This window comes from Labeo rohita, chromosome 2 (genome assembly GCF_022985175.1).
Source record: "Labeo rohita strain BAU-BD-2019 chromosome 2, IGBB_LRoh.1.0, whole genome shotgun sequence".
NCBI classification, from domain to species: domain Eukaryota; kingdom Metazoa; phylum Chordata; class Actinopteri; order Cypriniformes; family Cyprinidae; genus Labeo; species Labeo rohita.
The window spans coordinates 24,354,278-24,380,446 of record NC_066870.1 but is presented as its reverse complement, the minus strand read 5'-3'; the positions used below and the strand labels follow the sequence as shown (position 1 = coordinate 24,380,446).

General features: G+C 35.2%; 3 protein-coding genes across 9 annotated transcripts in view; all 3 read right to left on the bottom strand.

Moving 5' to 3' along the window:
* lamc1 (laminin, gamma 1) overlaps positions 1–1,417 on the bottom strand; it is a 70,294-nt gene extending 68,877 nt beyond the window's left edge. Inside the window, exon 1 of the mRNA XM_051130610.1 lies at positions 676–1,417. Within this exon, the coding sequence (XP_050986567.1) occupies positions 676–1,045 (370 nt within the window). The 5' untranslated portion in view covers positions 1,046–1,417. The remainder of the gene's footprint in view (positions 1–675) is intronic.
* Positions 1,418–4,670: 3,253 nt separating this feature from the next.
* dhx9 (DEAH (Asp-Glu-Ala-His) box helicase 9) lies at positions 4,671–18,094 on the bottom strand. 2 transcript variants are annotated; one of them, XM_051130672.1, is made up of 28 exons: positions 17,968–18,094; positions 17,411–17,531; positions 17,163–17,303; positions 16,968–17,085; positions 16,704–16,858; positions 16,463–16,611; positions 14,551–14,597; positions 14,314–14,450; positions 14,145–14,234; positions 13,330–13,491; positions 13,169–13,246; positions 12,889–13,080; positions 12,670–12,811; positions 12,509–12,591; positions 11,824–11,980; positions 11,570–11,667; positions 10,094–10,307; positions 9,890–9,984; positions 9,736–9,809; positions 9,332–9,484; positions 9,086–9,246; positions 8,898–9,009; positions 7,507–7,668; positions 7,280–7,407; positions 6,939–7,168; positions 5,685–5,800; positions 5,382–5,582; positions 4,671–5,294 (listed from the first exon to the last, which is right to left on the bottom strand). In XM_051130672.1, exons 2-28 carry the CDS (start codon positions 17,519–17,521, stop codon positions 4,919–4,921), a joined length of 3,882 nt encoding a protein of 1,293 aa, XP_050986629.1. In that variant the 5' UTR covers positions 17,522–17,531; positions 17,968–18,094; the 3' UTR covers positions 4,671–4,918. The 2 variants fall into 2 exon arrangements, with proteins under 2 accessions (XP_050986629.1, XP_050986635.1); XM_051130678.1 differs by lacking the exons at positions 16,463–16,611; positions 16,704–16,858; positions 16,968–17,085; ... (1 more) ...; positions 17,411–17,531; positions 17,968–18,094 and adding an exon at positions 14,689–14,828.
* A 1,855-nt stretch (positions 18,095–19,949) lies between these two features.
* Positions 19,950–26,169, bottom strand: part of rasal2 (RAS protein activator like 2) — a 103,197-nt gene continuing 96,977 nt past the window's right edge. For all 6 annotated transcript variants that reach the window (XM_051130640.1, XM_051130622.1, XM_051130631.1 and 3 more), the window contains 3 exons: positions 25,907–26,109; positions 25,134–25,221; positions 19,950–21,312 (listed from right to left, as the gene is read on the bottom strand). In XM_051130640.1, coding sequence (XP_050986597.1) covers positions 21,145–21,312; positions 25,134–25,221; positions 25,907–26,109 — 459 coding nt within the window. In that variant the 3' untranslated portion in view covers positions 19,950–21,144. The remainder of the gene's footprint in view (positions 21,313–25,133; positions 25,222–25,906; positions 26,110–26,169) is intronic.

The following is a 26,169-nucleotide window of genomic DNA, read 5'->3' as shown; positions in this document are numbered from 1 at the left end:
AGATCAGCATTAAACACTGCACCATTCAAAAGCTTGGAGTGAGTATAATTATTTTTTATTTAATTATAATAATAATAGTAATAATAATGTTTTTAGAATGATTTCTGTAGAATCATGTGACTGGAAAATTATGCTAAAAATTCAAATAGAAAACAGGGTTTTTTAAACAGTAAAAATATTTCTGATATTTTTCTGTTTTTAGTACTTTGGATCAAATAAATGCAGGCTTGGTAAGCAGAAGGGACTTCTTGAAAAAACATTGTAAATCTTACAGTTCAAAAACTTTTGACTGGTAGCGTAACTAATAAGTAGCAACCAGTATGCATAGTAACTAGTACCTGTGAAATTAGTAAGTGTAACACATACTAGTCAGAAGTGATTAGTTAATATCTGAAGATTTTTCAGTCAAGGAAATGCAATTTGCTACAAAGAACAATGAAATGGTTACTTGTCGCTATCAAAAGTAACAAGCAGCGAAGTAATAAGTTCTAATATGCAACGAATACATACTAGTGATTAATTTTAGTGACTAATATGTAATGAATAGCTATTAATTAAACTTCAACTTTCAGGAACACACGTTAAATCGACTTGTCATAACTCTTGAACAGCTTTTCTCCACAGTGCTGTAAAAGAAACCACTTTCTGTCGAGGATCTAAGAGAAAGCTGCTTACCCAGGTGAAGGGTCAGGTTGATGGAGTTCGGGTACTGGATGCCCGCTAACATAGTCTGACTTTGCCACCAGGTGGTATCCGCTTGGTTGTTGTAATCGGTGAGATAAACAGCGCCGTGGTGGTGTCTGGGGTCTCCGGCGTCGCAAATGTGGCATGATTTAGTGACCCCCGTCACCCCGGTCTGTACACAGTATTCTTCAGGCGGCGAGCCGCAAGTGTTGGTGGCCACTACGGTTGCATTGAAAGCGGCGTTAACAAACTCTGGCATGCAGCGCTGAGGCCGATGGGTCTCGTCTATACATTCATCCATCGCTCCATGGCTGCACGCTGCCCACAAAGTCCATAATAACAAACAGCTAAAAAGCGACATTGTGTCCTTTTGCTTATGCGACCTCAAGTAGCTACCGTCACTGTCTCGATCCCTTAAGTCCTCGCAAGTCTTTAAAAAAGTTTGCGGTAACTCGCCAGCTACCGAGGTTGTGGTTTTAGAAATAAACTCATGCGGAAAATGGTGGTAATCGCTTCACCTCCAAAAAGCGATAGCTGTGGCTTAAACTCCTCGCGACTTCTCTTTTGCAAACCTTCACTTTATTAGTGCTTTGTAAGCACCGCCATGGAAAAGAAAACTTTTGGAGAAAATGAACTATATCCGACTACACCCTGGCAGCTAGTGCGCAAGTCAAAGTACTTCCAAAAAAAATCCCTACGTCTACTTCCGCCTGAAGGATGCTTTGATGGACCCGCTAAACAAGGCAAGTCCAAATGGACAGGGAGGCATGAGTGGGCGTGGTGAAATTAGTATGGGCGTGGCTTTGCACTTTTCCAATTGGCCAGTTTCCCAGTCAACTCCAAGAGTGGGTGGGGACTGAATTTCATACTTCACAGATTCTCAACTGAGCGATGAAATGACCACTAACTATCCGTAAATAGATAAAAATGTTTGTTAAACCAAGGCTTGATTCGTCATCAGAAGAAAATTTCTTTCTGGTTCAAATAAGCTGACCGCATGCAGGCTGACAGTTAAGTAGGCCCACTTAAAATTTTATTAATTTAAACACTTTTCTGTGATATCTACCTTTACATTTATCTTGTGGTATCTTCAAAGAGACATACTTTCTGGATGAATCCCCATGCTATGAATAACTAGGGGATGATAGCTGTTGCTTGCTGTGAGCAGTGGGGTCAAAGAGCAAGGTTATATATACCTAACCTTACTCAGTCTACCAGGCAAGGGTGTATCCGAAAACTTTAAATAGCCGAGTGTTACGTTTTGTGGGCCGTTTATTAATATTTTACCAGCATTGTTTCTAAGATGTATCGTTCTAGTCATTTTTAGATGAAGCCTTCAGACTTAAAAAAAAAAAAAAAATGTCATATTCTCAGATATGCACATTTTAAGAGTTTCTTCATGTTATATCTTACCTCAATATCAACTTTTAATTTTGTATGCAGAATCATCAGATCAGAATGCAGCTATACATACATACATATACATATTCAAAGGTTTCACAGAACTAAGTAACTAACCACTAACTAGCTAGTAATAAAGAAAAGAAAGAAATAACCACAATTAGGACTGGCTATTCCGGCAATTCCTAATTTCAAAATCATGCGTGTTACATATTACCTAAAAATCAACTTTATGCAGAAAATGTAAAAAAATGCAATTAAGCATAAATCCAAACTACTATAAACAAATTCAAAGGCTTTACAAAATATCTAACTAACCAGTAGTAAAATAAAATAAAAGAGTAACAATTAGTTATAGTAATACAAATAAATAAATGATCAATATTCAATGAATAAATTGTAACAAAAATATTTTTTTTTTTTTTTTTTGTTATATTAACAAATGTGACCCTGGATCACAAAATCAGTCTTAAGTAGCATGGGTATATTTGGGTACAATTTTTCTTTTATTCCAAAAATCATTAAGATATTAAGTAAAGATCATGTTCCATGAAGAAATTGTGTAAATTTCCTAACGTAAATTTATCAAAACTTAAATTTTGGTTAGTAGTATGCATTGCTAAGAACTTCATTTGGACAAATTTAAAGGTGATTTTCTTAATATTTTGATTTTTTTGCACCGTCAGATTCCAGATTTTCAAATATTGTCCTATCCTAACAAACCATACATCAGTGAAAAAGCTATTTCTTCAGCTTTCAGATGATGGATAAATCTCAAATGCAAAAAAAGTTACCCTTTTGACTGGTTTTGTAGTTCAGGGTCAGAAATAAAGTTTACTCCATGGATTGATTGGAAAGTGAGAGTTGGTGTACTGAATTATCTAAAAGGTATGTGTGCCATTGATAAGAACTATAGCAGATACTGTATCTAATGTTCTACGTGAGCCCAGTGAGCGTTTCAGATTGGCAGCGAGCAGAATGATCATCAGATCCAGTCTTCAGACACATTCCTTTAGATAAAGCCATTACGATTGAATCAAATCGTGATCAAAGAACAAAGCGTAGGTGTTTAACGAGACAATCAATCAGTTAACAGCCATGGAAATTAATGAGCTTAATATCTCTAAGTAGTATACAATTAGCTACTTTGGAAAAAAATGTGCTTAAATATCCCTCATAAACATGACATAACTATGCTTACACATTTTGAGCTAGCAGTACTATAAAACCTCTGACCTCTGCAGTCAGCTCTGTACTAGACTTCTGTCTATCCATCAATCGCCTAGTTTTACTACATCCAGGCAAAAGATTTATCCCTATGTCAAAATGAGAAATGAGTGTCAACACTTTGTCATATACTCATTCCTACCCCCTATACTGCTGCATCAAGCTCAGGCATGCCCAGGATGTGCATTGTCTCACTGCTGCCTTCATACTTTGAACACATTCATCAGCAATTGTTCTCCAAGGATACAAGAGGAATGTACTCTCTTATCGTACCCACAGGCTAGGACTATATTGTCCTCAGAGATGTTCCAAGTGGCCACTGGAATTTTGCTGTGGTGCCAGATTTGCTTTTTTGGTAAATCAAATGTAATTATGTAAAAATGTTAAAAAGGTGTGTAGAGAACTTGCGGTTATAGTTGCAATTACACTTTTAAACAATTATATTTGCAGTTTAGGTTAGTCAGTTAGGGTTTCATTTTAAAAAGCAATTAAATACCTTTTAAATCGTTAATGGCAACATCCAAACTCTCCAATCCTATGTAAACATACTCTGTTGCGGGTTTAAAGCGACCTCTATCGGTAGTCATTAGCAAACGAAATCCGATAAGCGTTAGATATGAGGTAGTTATCTAAATTACTCATAGGAATAGTTTATTCAAATAATGTATGTAATATACATATTCTAAATGACACATTTTGCCAGCATTTTAAGCAAGCACCAAACACTACAGTTATGGCAGATCTAAATGATTAAACCTTGCAAATATTTAATTATTCATATTAAATGGTGATTTCACAGCACTTTTTGGTTGAACGTTTCTAAAAATGTTTAGTTGAGCAATGGATTTGTTATTCAAAGATATATTCGTTAGCCAAAATAATGCGGTTACTCATGTATCACTCTATCAGTGTATCGCACATGTTCCAAAATGGAATGTACATAAAAAAGATAAAATTGATTTATATTTTTCAAAAGATATGTCAACACACTTCAGTTGTCAGTGTTCCCAAACTCCTGCGTGTACAGAGTTTTATAGACAATTTTCCAGCTGCAAAAATGTCACTGTATTTTGTGGTCTCTGGAAAGACATTGGAATCTGAAAAACTGAGAAAAAAAAAGTGTTACTTGTATATTTCACAAATTAATTTCTCAGAATGCACATTTCAAAACTATGAGTTGCATGTTTTAGGGCATAAAATGTTGCTTAATCTGAATAGAAAAAAACTTGGCTGGAGTTACACATTGCTGCACAACCACACATCTGGAAACTGATTTTTTTGATTCCCATATCTTAGTGAACTCATTTCTTAAAGGGCATGAGAAAGATCAAGAATGAAGATGAAATGATTCAAAATGCTAAAAAAAGAAATGATTTTATTAGAATACAACACAACATGTATTTGCTATCTATTTAAAAAGGATTAAACATTGGTCACAAATAGTTATTTTTAATAACTGTTATTAGCTGACACTACAGCAGTCACAGATTCAATTCTTTCATGCTTTTTTACAAAAAACGAGTAAAGATTGAACAAATCAACAAAAAGCAACAACAAAACTTATACATAATTGTATACCTTTCCACAGATATGACCGTTCAGATGTTCAACTTTGAAAACCACCCCTGTTTCCCCTGAATCCCCTCCCTCCATATCCTCCTCGGTATCCTCCACCCCCATTAGATCCTCTGTAGCCACCAGATCCTCTAAACCCACCAGACCCTCTAAATCCACCCCCACCAGAACCCCTGAAGCCACCTCTATCAGACCCCCTGAATCCACCCCCGCTGCCACGAAACCCTCCAGAACCTCTGAAGCCGCCTCCACCACCCTGATATCCTCCACCTCCTCTATATCCTCCACCAGACCAGGATCCACCGCCTCCGCCACCTCTGTATCCTCCTCCTCCACGGCCCCTGAACTCTCCACCCCCTCCGAAGTCAGTACGAGCCATCTTAGGTGGACGTGGACCATCTCCAAAGCTATAAAAACCAAAGATGAGAGATGTTAGAAGAGTTCAGCCATAAGGAACCTTCAGTCGATTAAATGTATGGGTTCAACGATCTCACCGTGGGTTGGAGGCCATCAGGTTGATGCCTGCTGACGAGGGTCTAGATACAAGCCGAATGACGTTCAACAAGCGCTCATTGGCGGGATCAAAATTTCGAATGTATTCTGGGTCTTTGGTCACCTCCACCACCAGGGCTTCCATCGCGGCCCGCAGAGATGCCACACCACCGGCTACATCATGGGGAATCTTCAATTTGATCCTACACAAGGAAAGAATAGAATTGACTTCCTTGCCAAATATTTGGCTTGCTACCAAAATTCCTCATTCCTGACTTATTTGTGGTTTACTGTTCAACACATACCAGTCATCAAGCTCAACAACTTCTCCATTGGAGGTGATCTTCTTTGAGCCAAAGAGAATAAGCTGAAGAGGACTGACAAGAGTCATTCCTTTGGCAGAAATAGCTCGAGTTCGGATCTGTAATTACAAAAGACACACATTATATGTGTGTACTCCTAAAAGCTGACAAAAATAACTTTTAGCAGATGCACACTACCATTCAAAAGTATTGGACCACAAAGATTCTTTCAATGTTTTCTGAAAGACAAGAACTCTTTTATTCACCAAGGACGCGTTCAAGTTGATAAAAAGTCACAGGAATAAATTAGAAATCGAAATGTTTTTGTATTTTAATATTCTGTAAAATGTAACTTATTCCTGTGATGCAAATTTGAATATTCAGCAGCCTTTGCTCTAGTTTTCAGTGTCACATAATCCATCAGAAATCATTTTAATATGCTGATTTGGTGCTCAGGAAACATTTTTTATTATCATCTGCTTCATATAACAATATAAATGTCTTTACTACCACTTTTGATCAATTTAATGGGTCAATTCTGAGTAAAAGCACTAAAAATCTCATAAACCCCAAACTCAGAAATGGTAGTGTACACATTTGAAATGTAAGTCTTTCTCTTTGTCTTACACTACACAGCCCAGTTAAATATTTTAACTAGACTTTATATATTTGATTGGACTGGATTATAATATGTGACCCTGTACCAATTAACCAGTCTTAAGTAGCACGGGTATATTTGTAGCAATAGCCAACAATACATTGTAGGGGTCAAAATGATTGATACATCTTTTATGCCAGAAATCATTAGGATATTAAGTTAAGATCATGTTCCATGAAGATATTTTGTAAATTTCCTACCATGAATGTATCAAAACTTAATTTTTGATTAATAATATGCAATGCTAAGAACTTCATTTGGACAACTTTAAAGGTGATTTTCTCAATATTTAGATTTTTTTGCATCTTGATTTCAGATTTTCAAATAGTTGTATCTGTCAAATTTTATCCTATCCTAACAAACCATACATCAATGGAAAGCTTATTTATTTAGCTTCAGGTGATCTCAATTTCAGAAAATTGACACTTATGACTGGTTTTGCGGTCTAGGGTCACTAGAGATTCTAATATTAGAAGAATGTTCAGCCCCCTAATATTATTTACAACTAGTAACCAAGTAGAAAATCATGGTTCAAGTCTCTATTAAGCCTAAATGAAGTAGAAACAGAAAAAAAAAAATAGTTGGACTCTTAAACAAACCTTTTCCCCAAAGACAAAAAAGGGTGATGGATACACCAAATCGTGGTTGCTGAAAGGACAGTTGACTGAGGATTTGTGAATGAGAGCATTTCGCCCCTCTGTGGTCAGGATCTTCCTTTTTTCTTTGTGGTAACACACGTTGGGGTAAGAGCCAAACGTCAGCAGAGAGATCACCACATCCAAGTTATTGTCTGGTCCCACAGTGTTAAACACCTGATTCAAAAGGCACTCTGCAAGTAAGGGAAATGACAACAATCCACTTTAGAATCTCTCTAAGTAACATCTGAGACTCTCAAATAAACTAGCACTACATGCAAGTGCATTTAGAAGCACGGCTTAACCTTCAGGGAAGCCGACGTTGACAAGGATTTCTTTCAGCTGGACCTTGGCCTCCCAGGTCATCCTCAAAGTGGGCATGTTCAGCCTCTTGTGCTCACAAAACCGGATCTCTGCATCCTCACCTCCCATCCTGGAAGATTAGAATCTATTTATATTGCAAATCCCTCAAGAAATCAAAATGTTACATTAAAAAAGTCTCTAAATTTAATACAATGGCATTTGGACCCACCGGACTTCATCCCAGGCTTGGAAGACAGAGAGTAAAGCCACATGATCTGAGAAACGTGAGCCTGCAAAGTTTCTATGAACAAAGCCGAGGCGTTTGCCCTCGTTGATAAAGGGCTCAGGGAAACAAGTCGCTGCTGAGATGGTGCACACGGCATCTCCAACGCTAAACAAGACGAACACATACACAAGTGTAAGTAAATACAACAGGTAATTTGGGTAGCTAACAAAAAAGCATAAAAAAGACACACTGCCATTCAAAAGTTTGAGATAAGATTTTTTATGTTTTTTAAAAAAGTCTCTCATGCTCAAAGTTCCACTCATGTGATTAAAAAAACAAAACAAAACAAAAAAAAAAAACTGAAAAAAAATATTATAAAATATATTTGCCATTTAAATGAACAGATTTCTATTTTATTATACTTAAAAATATAAATTTACTTCTGTGATGCAATGTTGAATTTTTATCAGCCATTACCAAAGTCTTCAGTGTCACATGATCCTTCAGAAATCATTCTAATATGCTGATTTATTATCAATGTTGAAAACGGTTGTGCTGCTTAATATATTTTTGGAACATGTAATATTTTTTCAGGATTCTTTGATGAATAAAAAGTTAGAAGGAACAGCATTTATTCAAAATAGAAATACTTTCTAACAACGCAAGTCTTTACTACCACTTTTTATCAATTTAACACTTCCTTGCTGAATAAAAAAATTAATTTCTTTCAAAAAAAAAAAAAAAATGTACTGACCCAAACGTTGAATGGTAGTGTACATTGTTGCAAAATATTTCTATTTTAAATTAATGCTATTCTTTTTAACATTTTATTCAAAGAAAAAAAAAATAAAAAAAAAAATTCAAAAATTCCAAAATAAATAAATAAATAAATAAATAAATAAATAAATAAATAAATAAAGCAGCACAACTGTTTTCAACATTGATAATAAATCAGCATATTAGAATGATTTCTGAAGGATCATTTGCTGCTGAAGACTGGAGTAATGGCTAACAAAAATTCAGCTTTGCATCACAGAAATGCATTTTACTTTAAAGTATATTAAAATAGAAAACAACTATTTTAAATTGCAATAACACTTCACAATATTACTGTTTTTTTCTGTATTTTAATCAAATAAACAGCCTTGATGAGCAGAAAAGCATTCTTTGACAACATTAAAAATCTTCTTAATCCCAGACTTTTTTTAACAGCAGGAGTATATGTAAATATTTATTATATAATATGCGTGTGTACATGTATAATTATTTTTTTCCCCATTTTTTAATCTTAATGCGCTGTTTATTTTGGGGGTTAAAAATAACCTAAATGTTCATGACAGCTTTAAAAGATTCACTCATTTCATAAACAGCCATGGTTGGATGGATAAACTTACTTAAAGATGCATCCCATGATCATCATTTTTCCCAGACGTGGTTCAATGGGCAGTTTGGCCAGAATGCGTCCCAATGGAGTCAGCTCATCATTACAGTCTAGAGCATCCAGCTCTGGGGAACAATAGGGGCTTATTTAATTTTGTTCACTTCAACATTACTATTAATACATGTAACACAGAAGCTGTACCTCTCAGAGTATGTTCAGCTTCAATAACGGCATCCAATGGAGGCGGCTCAATGGCTTTGGACAAGAAATTCCCAATGGCACCCAGTCTCAGTAGCTTAATGCTGAGGGCCACCTCATGCAGTGGTGTGCGGAAGATTTCAGGAGTCATGTGTGTCTCCAGCCTGCACAACAATGATTGGAATCATTAACATTTCACATAATGTGTGATTTTGTTTGAAGTTTTGGTACAACCGAACAATGGCATACTTTTCAAAACGAGCTCTGCTGCACAGGTGAAAGCAGAAGCCTGGTCTGACTCTGCCAGCTCGTCCCTTCCTTTGCTCAAGGTTGGTCTTGGAAGCCCAAACTGTGGCGTAGTTTGTCATGTTGTTGTGAGAAGTGAACAACTTCACTTTCTGCCTGAATGACACACATTTGGCATTTTTAAAGCATTTGTGGAGAAAACAGAGCATACAGAGAAGAGAAATGTACATCAAAGAGAAAAAAAGTCAAACTTTCAAACTTTGGTTACCATTGACTTCCATTGTATGGACAAAAAAAAAAAACATTTCCACAAAAGAAAGTCATACAGTTTTGGAATGACATGAGGGTGATTAAATGACAGAATTGTAATTTTGGGGTAAATCTTTTTACTTAAAGGTGCTGCTTACTTGCAGGAGTCGACGACGAAGACCACATCATTGATGGTAATGCTGGTCTCAGCGATGTTGGTGGACAAAATGACCTGTGGTGTGATCACAAAATTGGTTTAAAACAAGTTTTAATACATCATTTCATAAACCGCACAGTGAAACGTCTCCAAACCTTAGTCACACCATCAGGAACGGGCTCAAACACTCGTCTCTGTTCTTCTCTGGGGATCTGAGAGTGAAGCGGCAGGATTCGGTATTGATGACCACCTTTGAGGGACATAATATTGGAGGAATTATTAAGAGATAAGGGAACACAAAACAAAATATCTCAAGAAAAAATTTTGCTTGAGTGTGAGCGGAATATATCATTACAGACCGAAGTGAGGGTTCATCTCCAGGTGTTTCTGCATGGAATAGATGAGATTCCAGCCTGGCAGGAAGACTAGCACAGCTCCTGGTACTTCTAGTGTTTCAATGTACTTCAGCAAAGCCTCAATCAGCTCAAATGGAGTTTCCTTCTCATTCAACTGAGACATGGCTCGCTTGGTTTCAGGAGAATACTCATTTCCACAGATGACATTACAGTTCATCTGTAGAACACAGAAATACAAAAGTCAAGCATTTCCAGGTTCAATTTAGGAACATTTAAGTAAATTATTATCTGATCAGTGTTGTGGAGTAAAGTTTAAACATTTTTGGGCTGGTAAGATTTTTTTTTTTATTATTTTAGAAAATTAGTCTCTCAAAGGATTAGTTCAATCCAGAATTCCAGAATTTCAATCAACCCTGTGTCAACCAAGATATTCATGCCTTTCTTCAGTCAAAAAGTATTTAAGGTTTTTGAGGAAAACATTCCAGAATTTTCTCCATATAGTGGACTTCAATGGCTCTTTGAAGATCTACATGATCGTAGCTAAGGAATAACGGTCTTATCTATCTAAAAAAACAAAATAATAATTAAAAAAACTGTAAAAATATACACTTTTTAACCACAAATGCTCATCTAGCACTAGCTCTGTGTTCACGCATTATGTAATCACATTGGAACGTTTATGCGTGACATAGGCGGAATTACTGACCCAGTGTTTGCAAAGCGAATGTAGAAAGAAAGTCAAACGCCCTTTACAAAAAAGGTACAACAACAACATTGGACAATTTTGAAGTTGGGGGAGAAAACAAGATGGAGGTCTTCACCCTACCCTACCTTTTTGAACCAAAGTACACTGATGAAGAACTAACCATGTATGACCTTTCCAACGTGATTGTGTAATGCATGAAGTTGCGGATGCGCATCGCAGAGCAAGTGCAAAATAAGCATTAAAAAGTATGTACATAAATTTATTTTTTTTTTAAATGACAGATTGTTTCGCTAGACAAGACATTTATTCCTCAGCTGAGATGGTGTAGAGCCTTTTGAAGCTGTATTAAAACTGCAATTTGGACCTTCAACCTGTTGGCTCCCACTATAGTCCACTATATGCAGAAAAATCCTGGAATGTTTTTGACTGAAGAAAGAAATGAACATCATGGATGACATGGAGGTGAGTAAATTATCAGGGAATTTTAATTTAGAAGTGAACTTTTTATAAAAGCATTTATGAAGGAATATACTAAATTAATTTATAATTAAATATATATTTTTGTAACCCTGTACAAGTCTTTACTGTAACTTTTTATCAATTTAATGTGTCATAGTGGAAGTAGTGGAATTTCTTTAAAATTACTTCTCACTACTGGCTTTGACTTAAGTGAATGACAGTATAAATTCATTTATATCTTAAAAATGTGCATTTTTCTCAGATGGTATAATGCTTTTTTGCACCTAATTTAAAACAAACAAACAAAAACATACATCTTCCTCTCCACCATCCTCATCTTTATCTTTTTTCTTCCGGTCCATTGGTGGTGGTACAAACTGAGTCATTTGAATGCAGTCTTCAAGGAAATACTCTGGAAATATCAAAACATACAAATAATATTGAAGTCGCTGAAACAAATTCAGCATAGGGTTTTACAGTTTTTTTTATTCAGTATGTGAGATTATGTTAATATTAAATAACTAGAACAACATTATAATACAGTGCATTGTGAAAACATGCTTCTCACCTTGCACAGGATGTGCACGTCCATGCACCTCGATGACAGGACAGTTAAAAAAGTATTCCCTAAACATGGTGGTGTCAATGGTGGCAGACATGAGGATAATGCGCACATCAGGGTAAGCCTGGACCACATCTCTCAACACTACCAACAGGAAATCAGTCTGGACAGAAAAACATACTTGTGGATAAAGTGAGACACTGCACAAAACTCTTTTAAAGCTCATACGTGACCATCAACCACAAAACCAGTCATAAGGGTCTATTTTTTTTTAATTGCTGAATAAATAAACTTTCCATTGATGTATGGTTTGTCAGAATAGGAATAGGACAATATTGGGACGAGATACAACTATTTGAAAATCTGGAATCTGAGGGTGAAAAAAACAAAAACAAAAAAACAAATCTAAATATTGAGAAAAATCGCCTTTAATGTTGTCCAAATAAAGTACTAAGCAATGCATATTACTAATCAAAAATTAAGTTTTGATATATTTACAGTAGAAAATTGACAAAATATCTTCATGGAACATAATCTTTACTTAAAATCCTAATGATTTTTGGCATAAAAGAAAAAAAGATCATTTTGACCCATACAATGTATTGTTGGCTATTGCTACAAATATACATCTGCTACTTCAGACTGGTTTTGTGGTCCAGGGTCGCATATGGTATGGCAACACTGGACTTACATTCAAGTCTCTCTCATGGATTTCATCCACAATCACATGACTGATCCCACGGATACCAGCTTCCAGTTTCCTCAGCAGCACCCCTGTGAACAAGACATTTTAGTTCTTTCACCCAACCCTGTGCAATGTGCCACAGTTAGAAAACACAAAGTGAAACGTACCAACTGTGCAGAAGAGGATGCTGGCATGAGGTCTGGGCAGGACAGACTCAAAACGCACACTGTAGCCACAGCTTTTCCCCACCTCCTCTCCTCTCTCGAACGCTACACGTTCAGACACTGACACGGCACTGATTCGTCTTGGCTAAGAGGATGAACAGCAGCATTACGGTCTTTCTTATGGTGAGCAAGCACACAAAATTAATAAGCATTTCAACTCACCTGCGTAACGACGATATTGCATTCAGATGCCCTGCTTCCCTGTATGAACTCATCCAAGATGTACTGAGGAACCTGAGTGGTCTTTCCACAGCCGGTGGCTCCACGAATGATGACCACTGGGTTGTTGTGAATGGTGGACATGATTTGCTCCTGGAAGTTCTTGACAGGCAGCTGACTTCGCTCTGAGAGCATCTGTTAAAAATCATGCGGTTAGTTGATTTAGCAAAACCAAATGCATACTAAAAACCACAAGACTTGTTCAGGGCTGTTTTTATCTAACCGTCTGGAGATTTTTATCCTGTTCAAGCTGGTAGTTGAGCTCATGCAGCAGGTCTGTGCTGATCTGTTCTGGGGTACACTGCAAATCAAAGTGCAATAGGTTTTCAGTGGCATGAAGAGCTTAAAACCAATTTGCTATCATTGGCAGAACAGCAGACTTACAAATGCCAGCGGTCCTTCGTCGATGTTGGAGCTGGTCCAAGGGTTCCAGTTGACCTGTGGTGGAGACCACGGCACAACTCCTGACATGCTTTGCCTTTGTGAAGGCTCAAAGTGAGCCATCTTCGCTTGCACCAGAGATACTGGATTGTTGGGGTCCTGAGGCTAAAAAGAAAACCACATTCTTACTTAATCTTAGTTGGTAATGCTTCTGAAGGAGTAGTTCACTTCCAGAACAAAAATGTACAGACAACTTACTCACGCCCTTGTCATCCAAGATGTTCGTGTCTTTCTTTCTTCAGTCGTAAAGAAATTATGTTTCTTGAGGAAAACATTCCAGAATTTCTCTCCATATAGCGGAGTTCCATGGTTACACTGAGTTTAAACTTCCAAAATGCAGTTTAAATGCAGCTTCAAATGGCTCTAAACGATCCCAGCTAAGGAAGAAGGGACTTATCTAGCAAAACGACATACCCTAACTGTATTGACCCGGAGAAAACAGTTCATGCAGACCTAGCCAAGACAAGCGTTTGAGGTCAATTTTTTTTCAAAAATGACTGATCGTTTTGCTAGATAAGACCCTTCTTAGAGCCATTTGAAGCTGCATTTAAACTGCATTTTGGAAGTTTAAACTTGGGGGCACCATTGAACTCCACTATATGGAGAACACTCCTGAATTTTTTTCTTCAAGAAACACAATTTCTTATCAAGAAAGAAAGACACAAACATCTTGGTTGACAAGGGGGTGAGTAAATTATCTGTAACTTTTTGTTCTGGAAGTGAACTTAAGTCAAGTAGGATTTCTGTCCAACACTTACAGGATGAGGGATCTGGATGCCAAGCTCCTGCACAATACTGTGTATTTGATGCTGTACATCATCACTGAGATTCACTTCATATACATCCACCTGTCACAGCAACCAAAACAGGAAGTTAGAAGAGTCTGAAAACACACAGGTCAGAGATAAAATGGGGTGTTAAACTCACACTCTCTCCTTCTTTCTTCTTGGTCTGTCCCGTGTAGGCTTCTATTACCCCCAAATGGTAAAGCTGACGGACGAGAGACAGCGCACAAGACTGGGCGGCAAGCTTCTTCGTAGAGCCATGCTCACGGGCTGAAACCTCTGAAAAAGTAGGGCAGTTTTAGCAAGGACACAACTTCTGATGTAAAACTATTTGCTGTTGACCTACAGTTTATTATGTAGAACATTTTCTGATACTTACTCCTACCCAGTTGTCTTACAAAGAGTGTCATCTCAGCAATAAAACTCCTATAACAGAGCAATATTTAAAATCAAGACATCCCAACATGATATTCTGCCTACAGGGGGATTTATAAGATTTAAGCACAAACAAACTGACCTCTTAAAGGGGCAGCACATGAGATCAACAGAGTGACATTTCAGCGTAGAGTTCGTACAGGACAACCCATCCTGAGCAGGTTTGTTTTTCTGCCAGACTTCTAAACATGCCGGTATTCCTTTCTAGATCCTGGAGGCCTTGACCCCTGATGGACGAGTGACACCAAAAATCACAACCAGACATTATTTTGCCTCTCCCGCCTCTAGACCCAACCAATCACACACTTCACCATGTGACCTCTTAGTGTAGCCTAAGTCATGTCACATGTTTTCCCCCATGTAAGGTTGTGATTTTTGGCATCTCTATTGTCCTCCCTCAAGATTACATACTACATGGGTGAATCTCACAAAAACATGTCCAGGTCACACTTCAAAACAACAACAACAACAACAACAACAACAACAACACCACCACCACAAAACAAAAACATTGGTCCTAAAATAAACAATTTACTTTTTTATTTTATATAAACAACAATAATAATAATAATAATAATAATAATAATAATAATGATGATGATGAAGTTTTTTTTAGAACAATAATATTTTTATTTGCATAACAAAACAAAACAAACAACATTTTTTTTAATAAAACAAAATAAAATATTGGTCCTAAAACAGACATTATTTACTTTTTGTTTTTTATAATAATAATAAAAATAATAAAGCCTGCTTTTAGAACATTAAGATATTTTTTGCCTAACAATAAGTAAAAAAATTAAGAAATAAAAAAAAAAATATTGGTCCTAAAATAGACATAACTGTCTTTTTACTTTTTAATAATAATAATAATAATTATTATTATCATTATTATTATTTATTTATTTATTATTATTTTGTAAATTGTAAAAATAAAAGTATGCTTTTAGAACATTAAGATATTTTTGCAAAAAAAAAAAAATAAAAATAATAATAATAATAAAGCTAAATAAAATAATAATAAAAATACTGGTCCTAAAATAGACATAATTGTCTTTTTACCTTTTAATAATAAAGCCTGTTTTTAGAACATTAAGATTAAGAATAAAACAAAAAATAAATATTGGTCCTAAAACAGACATAATTTACTTTTTTGTTATTAATAATATTAATAATAATAATAAAGTCAAAATTAGGATTTTTTTGCAAAACAAAAAACATAAAATGTGGTCCTAAAAAATAAATATAATTGTCTTTTTTAATTAATTTTAATTTGTCTTTAATAATAATGATAATAATAATGATAATAAAGCCTGTTTTAGAACATTAAGATATTTTTGCATTAAAAAAAATAAAATAAAGCTAAATAAAATAATACTAAAAAATATTGTTCCTAAAGTCATAATTGTCTTTTTACTTTTTTTAAGTAATAACAATAATAAAGCCTGTTTTAAGACCATTACGATTTTTTTGCATTGATATTATGACAATTAAGTATTTTATCTTATACAGTATTTTACGTATACAGTGAAATATGACTTGGACGTGTTCTTGACAAGTTTTGTGAGATTTCACCCATGAAACGTTCTGCATTTTGTATGGTAACATCCGAGATGAGCCTGTGTTTTAGTTGTCTGAGACCTCCTTGAGGTTAGATACACATCAAGGAGTTCTCTGTCATTGTTTCAGTCCAGCAGAAAAACAAACCCTTGATCACACTTAAATGCATGGTCTGATTTTTAATGAGGATACCAGTTTTTAACTACAAACATTGTCCTACAAACGAATCATTCTCTTAAACAGCACACGGAATGGATCAAAAACTAAGCAGTTGTAGTATATGGGAATGTTCTGACCTGTTGTGGTCAGGCCCGACTTGGCTGTACTTGTAATCAGTTTGGTTCTTTTCCTTCTGAAAGAACTGGTTCAGACGAGCCTTAGCGTTGTCCAAAGTCCAGTTCCCATGCAGGCCAGCATTTAGATCAACCTCCTCTGATTCTAAAGTCTTGGGGAATAAGAAAAAAAAAAAACTCATTATCATTTTCAGAAACGTTCTATAATGGTGGTCAAAACAAAAAAGGAAAAGTAAAGACCTACTGCTTTTGCATCCTGTTCCTCTCTCTTAGAGTAATATGCCTGCAGATTGGCTCCTCGCTCCCATTGGGCATTACCAAAACTAGAACCAGAACCAGAACCAGAATAGCCCAAACCTGTGACTCCAGGAACAGGTTTCGCAAAACCCTCGGAGGGTTCTGAGGAACAGGAAGAAATTGTTTTACTCAGTGTTATACATGGTTACATTATAGCAGATATTTTGTTAGCGATCAATTACTGGATGAATCTAGATATAACAGAAGATACCTTCCCCTAATTCCCTCTTCACAGCCAGATGTGGAGGAAGTGGACAGTTGGATGGGAGATTTCCAAACCCACCATTCCCTCCATTCCCTTCTTCACAGCCTCCATCAGGTACGCTGACCTGAAAATGATAAATGTACACTTAGTCCTTCCTCAAAACACAGATGGGGAGCTGGTAAACACAGATGTGATACTGACCCCTAAAGCAGGAACTTCACCAGGACTAACTTCTTTCGTCCGAACAAGATAATTCACAAAATCCCGGGCTGCGTTTGACTGAGCATCCTTCTTGTTGGTTGAATTTCCCATGCCAATGTAACTGTAACCCTCAATACGCACCTTACACAACATAGTTAAAAAATACAATAATAAAACACCTTTTATTTTATATGTATATACACGTACCATTCGCAAATGACTTTAACAGGCCTCAGCTATATTCTCACCTCACACATGAATTTCTGTCTGTTTTTATTTCCAGCTGCTCGGATGTCATAGTTTGGCGTTAGCTTCTTTTTTCCACACCAAGCATACAGGAAGTTCTTAATGTCCGCCATTGTTGACGGCCTGCACGAATTAAATAATATAGCGATTAAAAATAAAATAAAAATAAGATTTGTAATCGACCAAAGGAAAACAACAATACTCTACAATCTTCCAATTCCTCAGAGATAAACGCAACCACCTATTGACTGCAAAACTAACGTTACGTTAGGCGGAAAAAAATGAATAAGTTACTGCAATGCAAGAATAACTGTATTATGTGGTGGTTAGGATGTTTAACTGTTTTCACACGAAAAATAATACATTTAATATACACAAATGAACACCTAAAGAGTTTTTTGGCTATGTATTTACACGTAGCCCGCTGTAATGAATGGGCTAACATTAGCTAACGTTAGCCGGTTCCTGCAGCCATATCCGGGGAATATAATAAAATGATTAAGCAAAGCTATTAAACAAACATTTAGATGAAATGCTCTACGTTTGTATCATAACTTACCCAACAAAGGCCCTTTCGCACAAACCCAAATAGGACGCACACGATGTTCAGAAAAGTACGTATGCTACAGGAGAGCTTGCAGAGCAGTAAACACACGCAAATCAGAGCCGGAAGTGACGTATCGTATCCAGTGTTAAATCGTGCTGCAAAGCAGATTCAATAAAGTATTATTATAACATATATTATTATATATTACTATACATTACATATTATTGATAACATATATAGATTTTGGTGTTCAAATTAGGAAAAAATAATTTATTGATCGAATGTTAGTTCCTATTTACAGTCCAACCAAAATGTATTCAGGCACCTTGAACATTTCTCACATTATCACAGTTTATTCGCTATAGTTTAGAACGTAGTAATAAAATATGGCAAGGACTCAAGAGTTAAACTGTGTCAGAACAAATTCATCTTGATAATGTCAGATAACTTTGATAGAAAGGTATATAACAAAACACGCCCTGGTGAAAAACCAGCATATGCTGGTAGGTATGTTTTGATGCTGGTTTAAGATGGTCCTTTGCTGGTTTATGCTGGTCCTTTGCTGGTTCATGCTGGTCCTTGACCAGCAACATCACCAGCAAAAACCAGCAAAGGACCAGCATAAACCAGCATCAAAACCTACCTAACCAGCATTCCAGCATCAAAACATACCTACCAGCATATGCTGGTTTTTTCACCAGGGCGGTGAAAAAAAAGTGTCAAATCTAATTTTACTGCCCTGGTGAAAAAAACAGCATATGCTGGAAGGCATGTTTTGATGCTGGGATGCTGGTTAGGTATGTTTTGGTACTGGTTTAAGCTGGTCCTTTGCTGGTTTGTGCTGGTTCATGCTGGTCCTTGACCAGCAACATCACCAGCAACATCACCAGCAAAAAACAGCAAAGGACCAGCTTAAACCAGCATCAAAACCTACCTAACCAGCATTCCAGCATCAAAACATACCTACCAGCATACACTGTTTTTTTCACCAGGGCGGTCAAGTCAAAGTGTCAAATCTAATTTTACTGCCCTGGTGAAAAAACCAGCATATGCTGGAAGGCATATTTTGATGCTGGGATGCTGGTTAGGTATGTTTTGGTACTAGTTTAAGCTGGTCCTTTGCTGATTTATACTGGTCCTTGACCAGCAACATGACCAGCATAAACCAGCAAAGGACCAGCATGAACAAGCTAAGAACCAGCTCAAACCAGCATTAAAACATACCTACCAGCATATGCTGTTTTTTTCACCAGGGTGGTAGTCCACTGTATAAAGAATTTTTGGGTATAATATGTTACAGTTAATTTTGCCATCCTCATTAACATAATTGAACTATAGTGTCCTGAACCCACTAGTAAACAAAAAAAAAACTATCAAAAATGATCTGGTATCTGAATAATTTTTGGTTTGACTGTATTTGGCCCAAGGATAATTTTAGATTATCCCCACTGATATCCTATACATTATATGTATTCTTGTCTAACTTACATTCCTGCTCCAGCATCGAAACAATGGAGGTTGGACTGTTACAGCTGATCTGAGGTAAAACGCTCATGTCAATCAACTATTGTGGGAGCGGGCCACAACGACAGGCATCTGAGAATGGCCCGATTTGAAAAAGGGAATATTATTTTTACAGATTAATTAAAAACCACTGCATGGATTTTTATCATTATAGGGTAGATTTGTACATACACTGCCAACACACATTAATGATCAAACAACATGTAAAAGTGAACTTAGCATCCGATGACCCCTTTAATTTCTTTTCGACTGAAGAAAGAAAGACATTAACATCTTGGATGGCATAGGGGTGAGTACTTTACCAGGAAATTTTTATTCTGGAAGTGAACTAATCCTTTAACTAACATTAATAGATACTTTTCATATTAATTATGTATTAGTACATGTTGGAATCACTTTTGTGTTAACTGATGGAACAAATGGAACCTTATTGTAAAGTGCTACCAAATAATGTAATATAAAACAATATAAATAATGAACAAAACAATCTTTAATGGGAATGACTCTACTTTTAGCCAAAATGAATGGAAACAGAAATGATAAATCAGTTTCAGGTCACACACAGACAACATGATCAATGAGGCCACAATCCATCTTTATTCAATGCTCAGCTTTCAACTTGAGACTGACCATCAAATATATCGCTACAAGAACAGCAAACATTGATGAGTTCTGTGCCACAAAATGTTAAAGGCATTGATGTTCATATGGACAATGTGAGGAGAACACAGTGGAAAAACAATGAATTTCAATGAAGCAGCAGAGAAACAATAAACAGGATCAGAGGGCAGTGAAGCTGTCTAGAACAAGAGGGCAGTGAGACTGTAGACTGGCGGTTTCACAGCACTCTGGTCACATAAAACAGATACAGGGCAAAAAAAAGAACAGTTAATTTAGGTTGAGTGCCAGTAAAATAACCTACATGTCTGTCAAAATGAAAATTCAGTTTGTTAATTCAGTTCAGTATTTGAATTAATTAAACCCACTGCTTCAGTCATATTTTTAGTAAGATTAATGAACACAAATTTTAATTTCTCGAATATCATGTTCTAGATTTGTTGTAATTGAACTGTGGCTTGCTTTTAACAACCTAAAATCAGTCGTAACATCCTTTTGCAAGACGGCAACGAAATAATAATAAAAAACAAAAAATAGAAAATTTGTGTTAGAAAACTGAGTGCATAAAATTGCCTTTCATCTATTTCTGCCTGTCAGATTTTGTGACTCGAGGACATTTACAACTACGGCCGATACCTATGTGCTTTTCTTCATATTTTCTTTTAAAACAAATCTATTTTAAGATATGTACATCTCCTTCATATATCTTAGGCAATAATTAAAAATCTTCTTAAATCTGCATTTACGCGTAAATCAGTATTTAAAAAAACACAAACTCATCGACTCGGAAGCGACGCTACGCTTTTACTCTCCCACGCAATTTCAAAACACTCCTCTGCAGTAGCATTTCTGTACATAACCAATATTAGATAACGTTTATATACATTAATAACCAGACATTCCTTGCAATCGCATGTATACAGTAGTCAGTCAGTCAGTTTAGGCATGTAGTTTGGGTACTCTGTCCGTGTTGAACGCGACCAGTTGGTGCTGGTGATCGGTCTCGGAGCACCAATCGGCACGGCTCAGCAAGTCCACGAGCACCAATCAGCAGCTGCTGTTTTTGAACTCTCCGTTCTCAGTGATGGAGAGCTTGGTGGGGTTGGTTGGCGACAGGCCGTTGCGGAGGTTGTGCATGCTGTAGCGCTCTTTCACCTGAGTGAGGGCACTCATCAGCCGAGAGTTAGCTGCATCCAGGGAGCTGATCCTCTTCTCCTGCAAACAAAGAGAGAGAGAAGCACATTACAATCAAATTGAAGATATCTTCATTTTTAACATAAATTAAAGGAATATTCAAAGTTAAATATTACAACCTGCTCTTGGTGATTAAGCAGCAGAAACACAAACATTACAAAAATCTGTCTATCAATCTTATCCATCCAAACACAAAATATAATATAATAAAAATCACATTTTATCTATAATACTATATGTGCGTGTATGATAAATATTATATATAATGGTTTGTTTATATTAATAATAATAATAATAATAATAATAATAATAATAATAATAATAATAATAATAATAATAAATATATTATTATTATTATTATTATTATTATTAAAGGTATAATTGCCTTTTCAGGTGAATTAACTTTTATTATGCACTACATTCTACCAAACTTTTCACAAATGTGTAATAACAAAAATTATATTAATAGATATTACACACATATTCAGTTTTATTATTATTATTATTATTATTATTATTATCATCATCATAATCATTACTACGACTTCTACTACTAATTATTATTATTATTATATTCATAATTTTATTATTAAAAGGTACATCTTTTCAGATGAATGAATTTTAATTATACTTTTATTATATTTATATTTTTATTATCTATCCAAATACAAAAGCATCATAATAAAAATTATATTTTATGTATAATAATATACGTGTGTATACAAAATACAAAAATATATTCCAATAAACATTATATATAATTGGCTAATTTACTATTAAGTTATTAACGGATATTACATACATATTAAATATTATTATTATTATCATTATTATTAATAATTCTTTTGTTAATTTCATTATTATAAGTACAATTGCCTTTTCAGGTCAATGAATTTAATTATGCATTACATTTTACATACATTATTAATAGATATTACACACATTCAGTTTTATTATTATTATTATTATTATTATTATTATTATTATTATTATTATTATTATTATTATTATTATCATCATCATCATCATCATCATCATCATCAATAATAATAATAATAATAATAATAATAATAATAAATTAATTATTATATTCATTATTTTATTAAAGGCATGACTGTCTTTTCAGATGAATTAATTTTTATTATGCTTTTATTATATTTATTGTTTTATCATTATTAACAATAATATTCAATAATAATAGTAATAATAATTATTTTTTTTATTATTAAACAATTTAAATATTAAAAGATTTATTAAATATAAAAAACAATGCTTTTATGATGCTTTTATCATATATATTATTATTTTATCATCTATCCAATCACATTTTATGTATAATATTATATGTGTGTGTATGATAAATATTATATATAATGGTTTATTTTTATTATTAATAATATAATATATTTCTATCTACATTTCTTCTAATCTAATAATATTCTATATTTCCATGCATTTATTTTAATATGAAATCACATTTAACCCTGAATATTCCTTTAAAAACATTCATTACAAAAAAAATGATATAGTAAACAAATGATATGCCCAAAAGGGAAATGGTGGACATAGATGGTGAAACTGAATGTGTTAGCAAAAAAGTAAATAAATAAATAAAACTATGTAAAAAATACAATGCATTATCATGTATATTTTTAACCAAATCAACTACATCTTCATTTCACAATGAAGATAATTTTAAAAAGATAAAAAAGTAGCTGATATGAACAGGGCCTATTAGTAATTTGTGCCAATCTTACAGCGGTCAGGCAAGTGAACAATCACATGTGCTACAAGACTGTGTCTTCAAAAGCACACACACACACACACAAAAGAGCAAGTTTGTAAAGGACAGCAACAAAAAAAAAAAAAAAAAAAAAAAAAACAAAAACCAGACAAGAGAGACCGTCATTACAATATAAAGTCGTTATCTGCAGAGGGCAGTGGCAACTTGTGGAGTGCACACACACCAACTACAGTGCTGGGAGTGTGGCAGCATAGGCAATAAGGAAGTGACTAGGCAAAAATAAAGAGGGAAAATAAAAAAACAGCAGCCAAAGCTACAGCTCACAGGTACCAGGTACTAAATCTGCTAAGAGAGATCCCTATCAACACACATTCCTCAATAGCATCGCACTAAACATCAGAAAGATGCTCTGAGGGCTTTGAAATGTGGGAGAAGCATGAACGATTACCAACCCTGAAGAGAATTTTGAAGTGAAATGACAAAACAGGCTATGACTGAAAAGTTTAAGTATGCAAACGTATTTAAGTATCTAGTTTAAAGGTAAGGTGTGTCATTTCTATGCCACTAATGGTGTCATAGAACGCCTGAAGTTCAAAAATGAAAACTGTCATCATTTACTCACCCTCATGTCGTTTCAAAAGAGTTTCTTCTTCCATGGAACATAAAAATTGTATTTTGAAAAATGAGGATAACCACAGTTTTGGTTCTCATTGACTTCAATGGAAGTCAGTGGAGAACTAAACTGTTTGGTTAACAATATGAAAGTAAACGATGACAGATTTTTTATTTTTGGGTAGACAATCCTTTTAAATATTTAATAAATAATAAAACATTATTGAATATACATTACCAGTCAAAAGTTTTTGAACAGTAAGATTTTTAATTTTTTTTTTTAAAAAGTCCCTTCAGCTCACCAAGCCTGCATTTATTTGATCCAAAGTACAGCAAACACAATACAATTTTGAAATATTTTTACTATTTAAAATAACTGTTTTCAATTTGAGTATATCTTAAAACGTAATTCATTAGTGATTTCAAAGCAAAATTTTTAGCATCATTACTCCAGTCACATGATCCTTCAGAAATCAGTCATATATTCTAATTTGCTGCTCAACAACATTTATTATTGTTAATATTATGTTGAAAACAGCTGAGTAGATTTTTTTCAGGTTTCTTTGATGAATAGAAAGTTCGGAAGAACAGCATTTATCTGAAATAGAAATCTTCTGCAACACTATAAATGTCTTTATCAACACTTTTGATCAATTTAAAGCATCCTTGCTAAATAAAAGTATTAATTTCTATAATGTCTTTCAAAAAAAGAAAGAAATTTCAGCAAATCAGCATATTAGAATGACTTCTGAAGGATCATGTGACACTGAAGACTGGAGTAATGATGCTGAATATTCAGCTTTGATCACAGGAATAAATTACATTTTAAAATACATTCAAATAGAAAGAGAGTTATTTTAAATAGTAAAAATATTTCAAAAATTTTGCTGTTTTTGCTGTACTTTGGATCAAATAAATGCAGGCTTGGTGAGAAGAAGAGACTTTTATACTGGTAGTGTATGTATACATAATTTAAACATTTTTAGTTAAAATTGTTAATTTTTTTTTTTTAATTATGTATTTTTGTTATCGTGGTCTCTTGGATAGAGTGACTTTTAACCCTAAAAATCCACACACTTCACATTTAACTCTTGTTTTATTATGTTATCTAAAGTGGAAAGAAACAAAACGGCTTAGAGGACTGAGTGTTGCAAAGGTTCAGGCCAGGCATGGGTGTTGGATCGGGGTGTGCTTACATAAGCCTAGCTGCTCTGCAGGAGCAGAACTGTCTGCTTGTACTTGCCTGCTGGTATTACCTCAGTTCCATTAGCGACCTGGAATTCAGTAGGACACAGTAACAATGAGCCAGTCAGCAGCCTGTTTGCTTTAATACCATCTGAGGTTTAGCAGGGAGTTCAAAGCATACCACTGTGCAGCACACACAGGCCAGCTCCTCACAACCAGACAGTACACTAAGATGATCTCCAAACTTTCACTAAAAGTTCCCTTGCATTATCATGCTGGTTAATAAGGTCATCTGCAGTACCTGTGCATCGATTATCTTCTGTTTGGCGTCTATGACCGCCTGCATCTCTGCATGGTCTCTCTTCAGTTCCTCCTCCACGGCCATCAACCTATGAGCCAGAAACGACACGAAACCTTGTCAGTTTTCACATGGCTTTAGAATAACAAATAATTTTGACATCGCAAACTTGGTTAAGATGGACAGAGGAAAGGAAAAAAATGACACATTCGTACCTTAAAGGCATAGTTCACCCAAAAATGAAAATTCCGTCGTTAACTACTCACTCTCATGTCATTCCAAACCCGCAAGGCCTCCGTTCATCTTTGTAACATTAATATAATTTTTATTAAATCCGAGAGCTTTCTGACCCTGCATAGACGGCAACACAACTGACACGTTCAAGACCCATAAAGGTGGTAAAGAGATCATTAAAATAGTCCGTGTGACATAGGTGGTTCAACATCAACAGTCGTGGTACTGTCGTAAACACACATCAAAGGCTGACACATAAGAAATTGTTTAATTAAGTCGTTATTTTTGTTTTCTTTGTACTCAAGAAGTATTCTTGTAGTATTCACATGGACTATTTTATCGATGTCCTTACTACCTTTCTGGGCCTTGAACGTGTCAGTTGTGTTGCTGTCTATGCAGGATATCAGAAGGCTCTTGGATTTCAGTAATTAATGACAGAATTTTAATTTTTGGGTTAACTATCCCTTTAAGAAATGAATAAAGGACAAAAAAGATGTTTTTGACTCCTTTATATGTACTGTAATTTTGGTTCACACACTCACCTGCAGATAATACTCTTCATCTGGCTGTCTTTCTCCTCTTGTTGTCTGCGCAGCCGGTCCTCGCTGTCTTCCAATCGAGCCTTGTATTCCAACAGCAGCTTCTGCATCTGCTGTTCCTGCGCCAGCAGCCGCCTCTCATATTCCTCCAGTCGCCGACTAGATGCCCGCAGGCGGTCCTTCAGCTTTGAGATTTCCTGTTCGTACTTTAGAGAAGAAGAAAAGAACCTCTTAAAACCGATAGTGATTATCTAATACATAGTTGC

What these genes read in the sequence shown, in the direction of transcription:
- dhx9 (XM_051130672.1), bottom strand. Translation starts at nt 17,521, where the DNA reads ATGGCGGACATTAAGAACTTCCTGTATGCTTGGTGTGGAAAAAAGAAG. An exon ending in GACAGAAATTCATGTGTGAG is followed by an intron (nt 17,304 to 17,410) that starts GTGAGAATATAG and finishes ATGTTGTGTAAG; the next exon opens with GTGCGTATTGAGGGTTACAG. An exon ending in GCAATATCGTCGTTACGCAG is followed by an intron (nt 12,812 to 12,888) that starts GTGAGTTGAAAT and finishes TCATCCTCTTAG; the next exon opens with CCAAGACGAATCAGTGCCGT.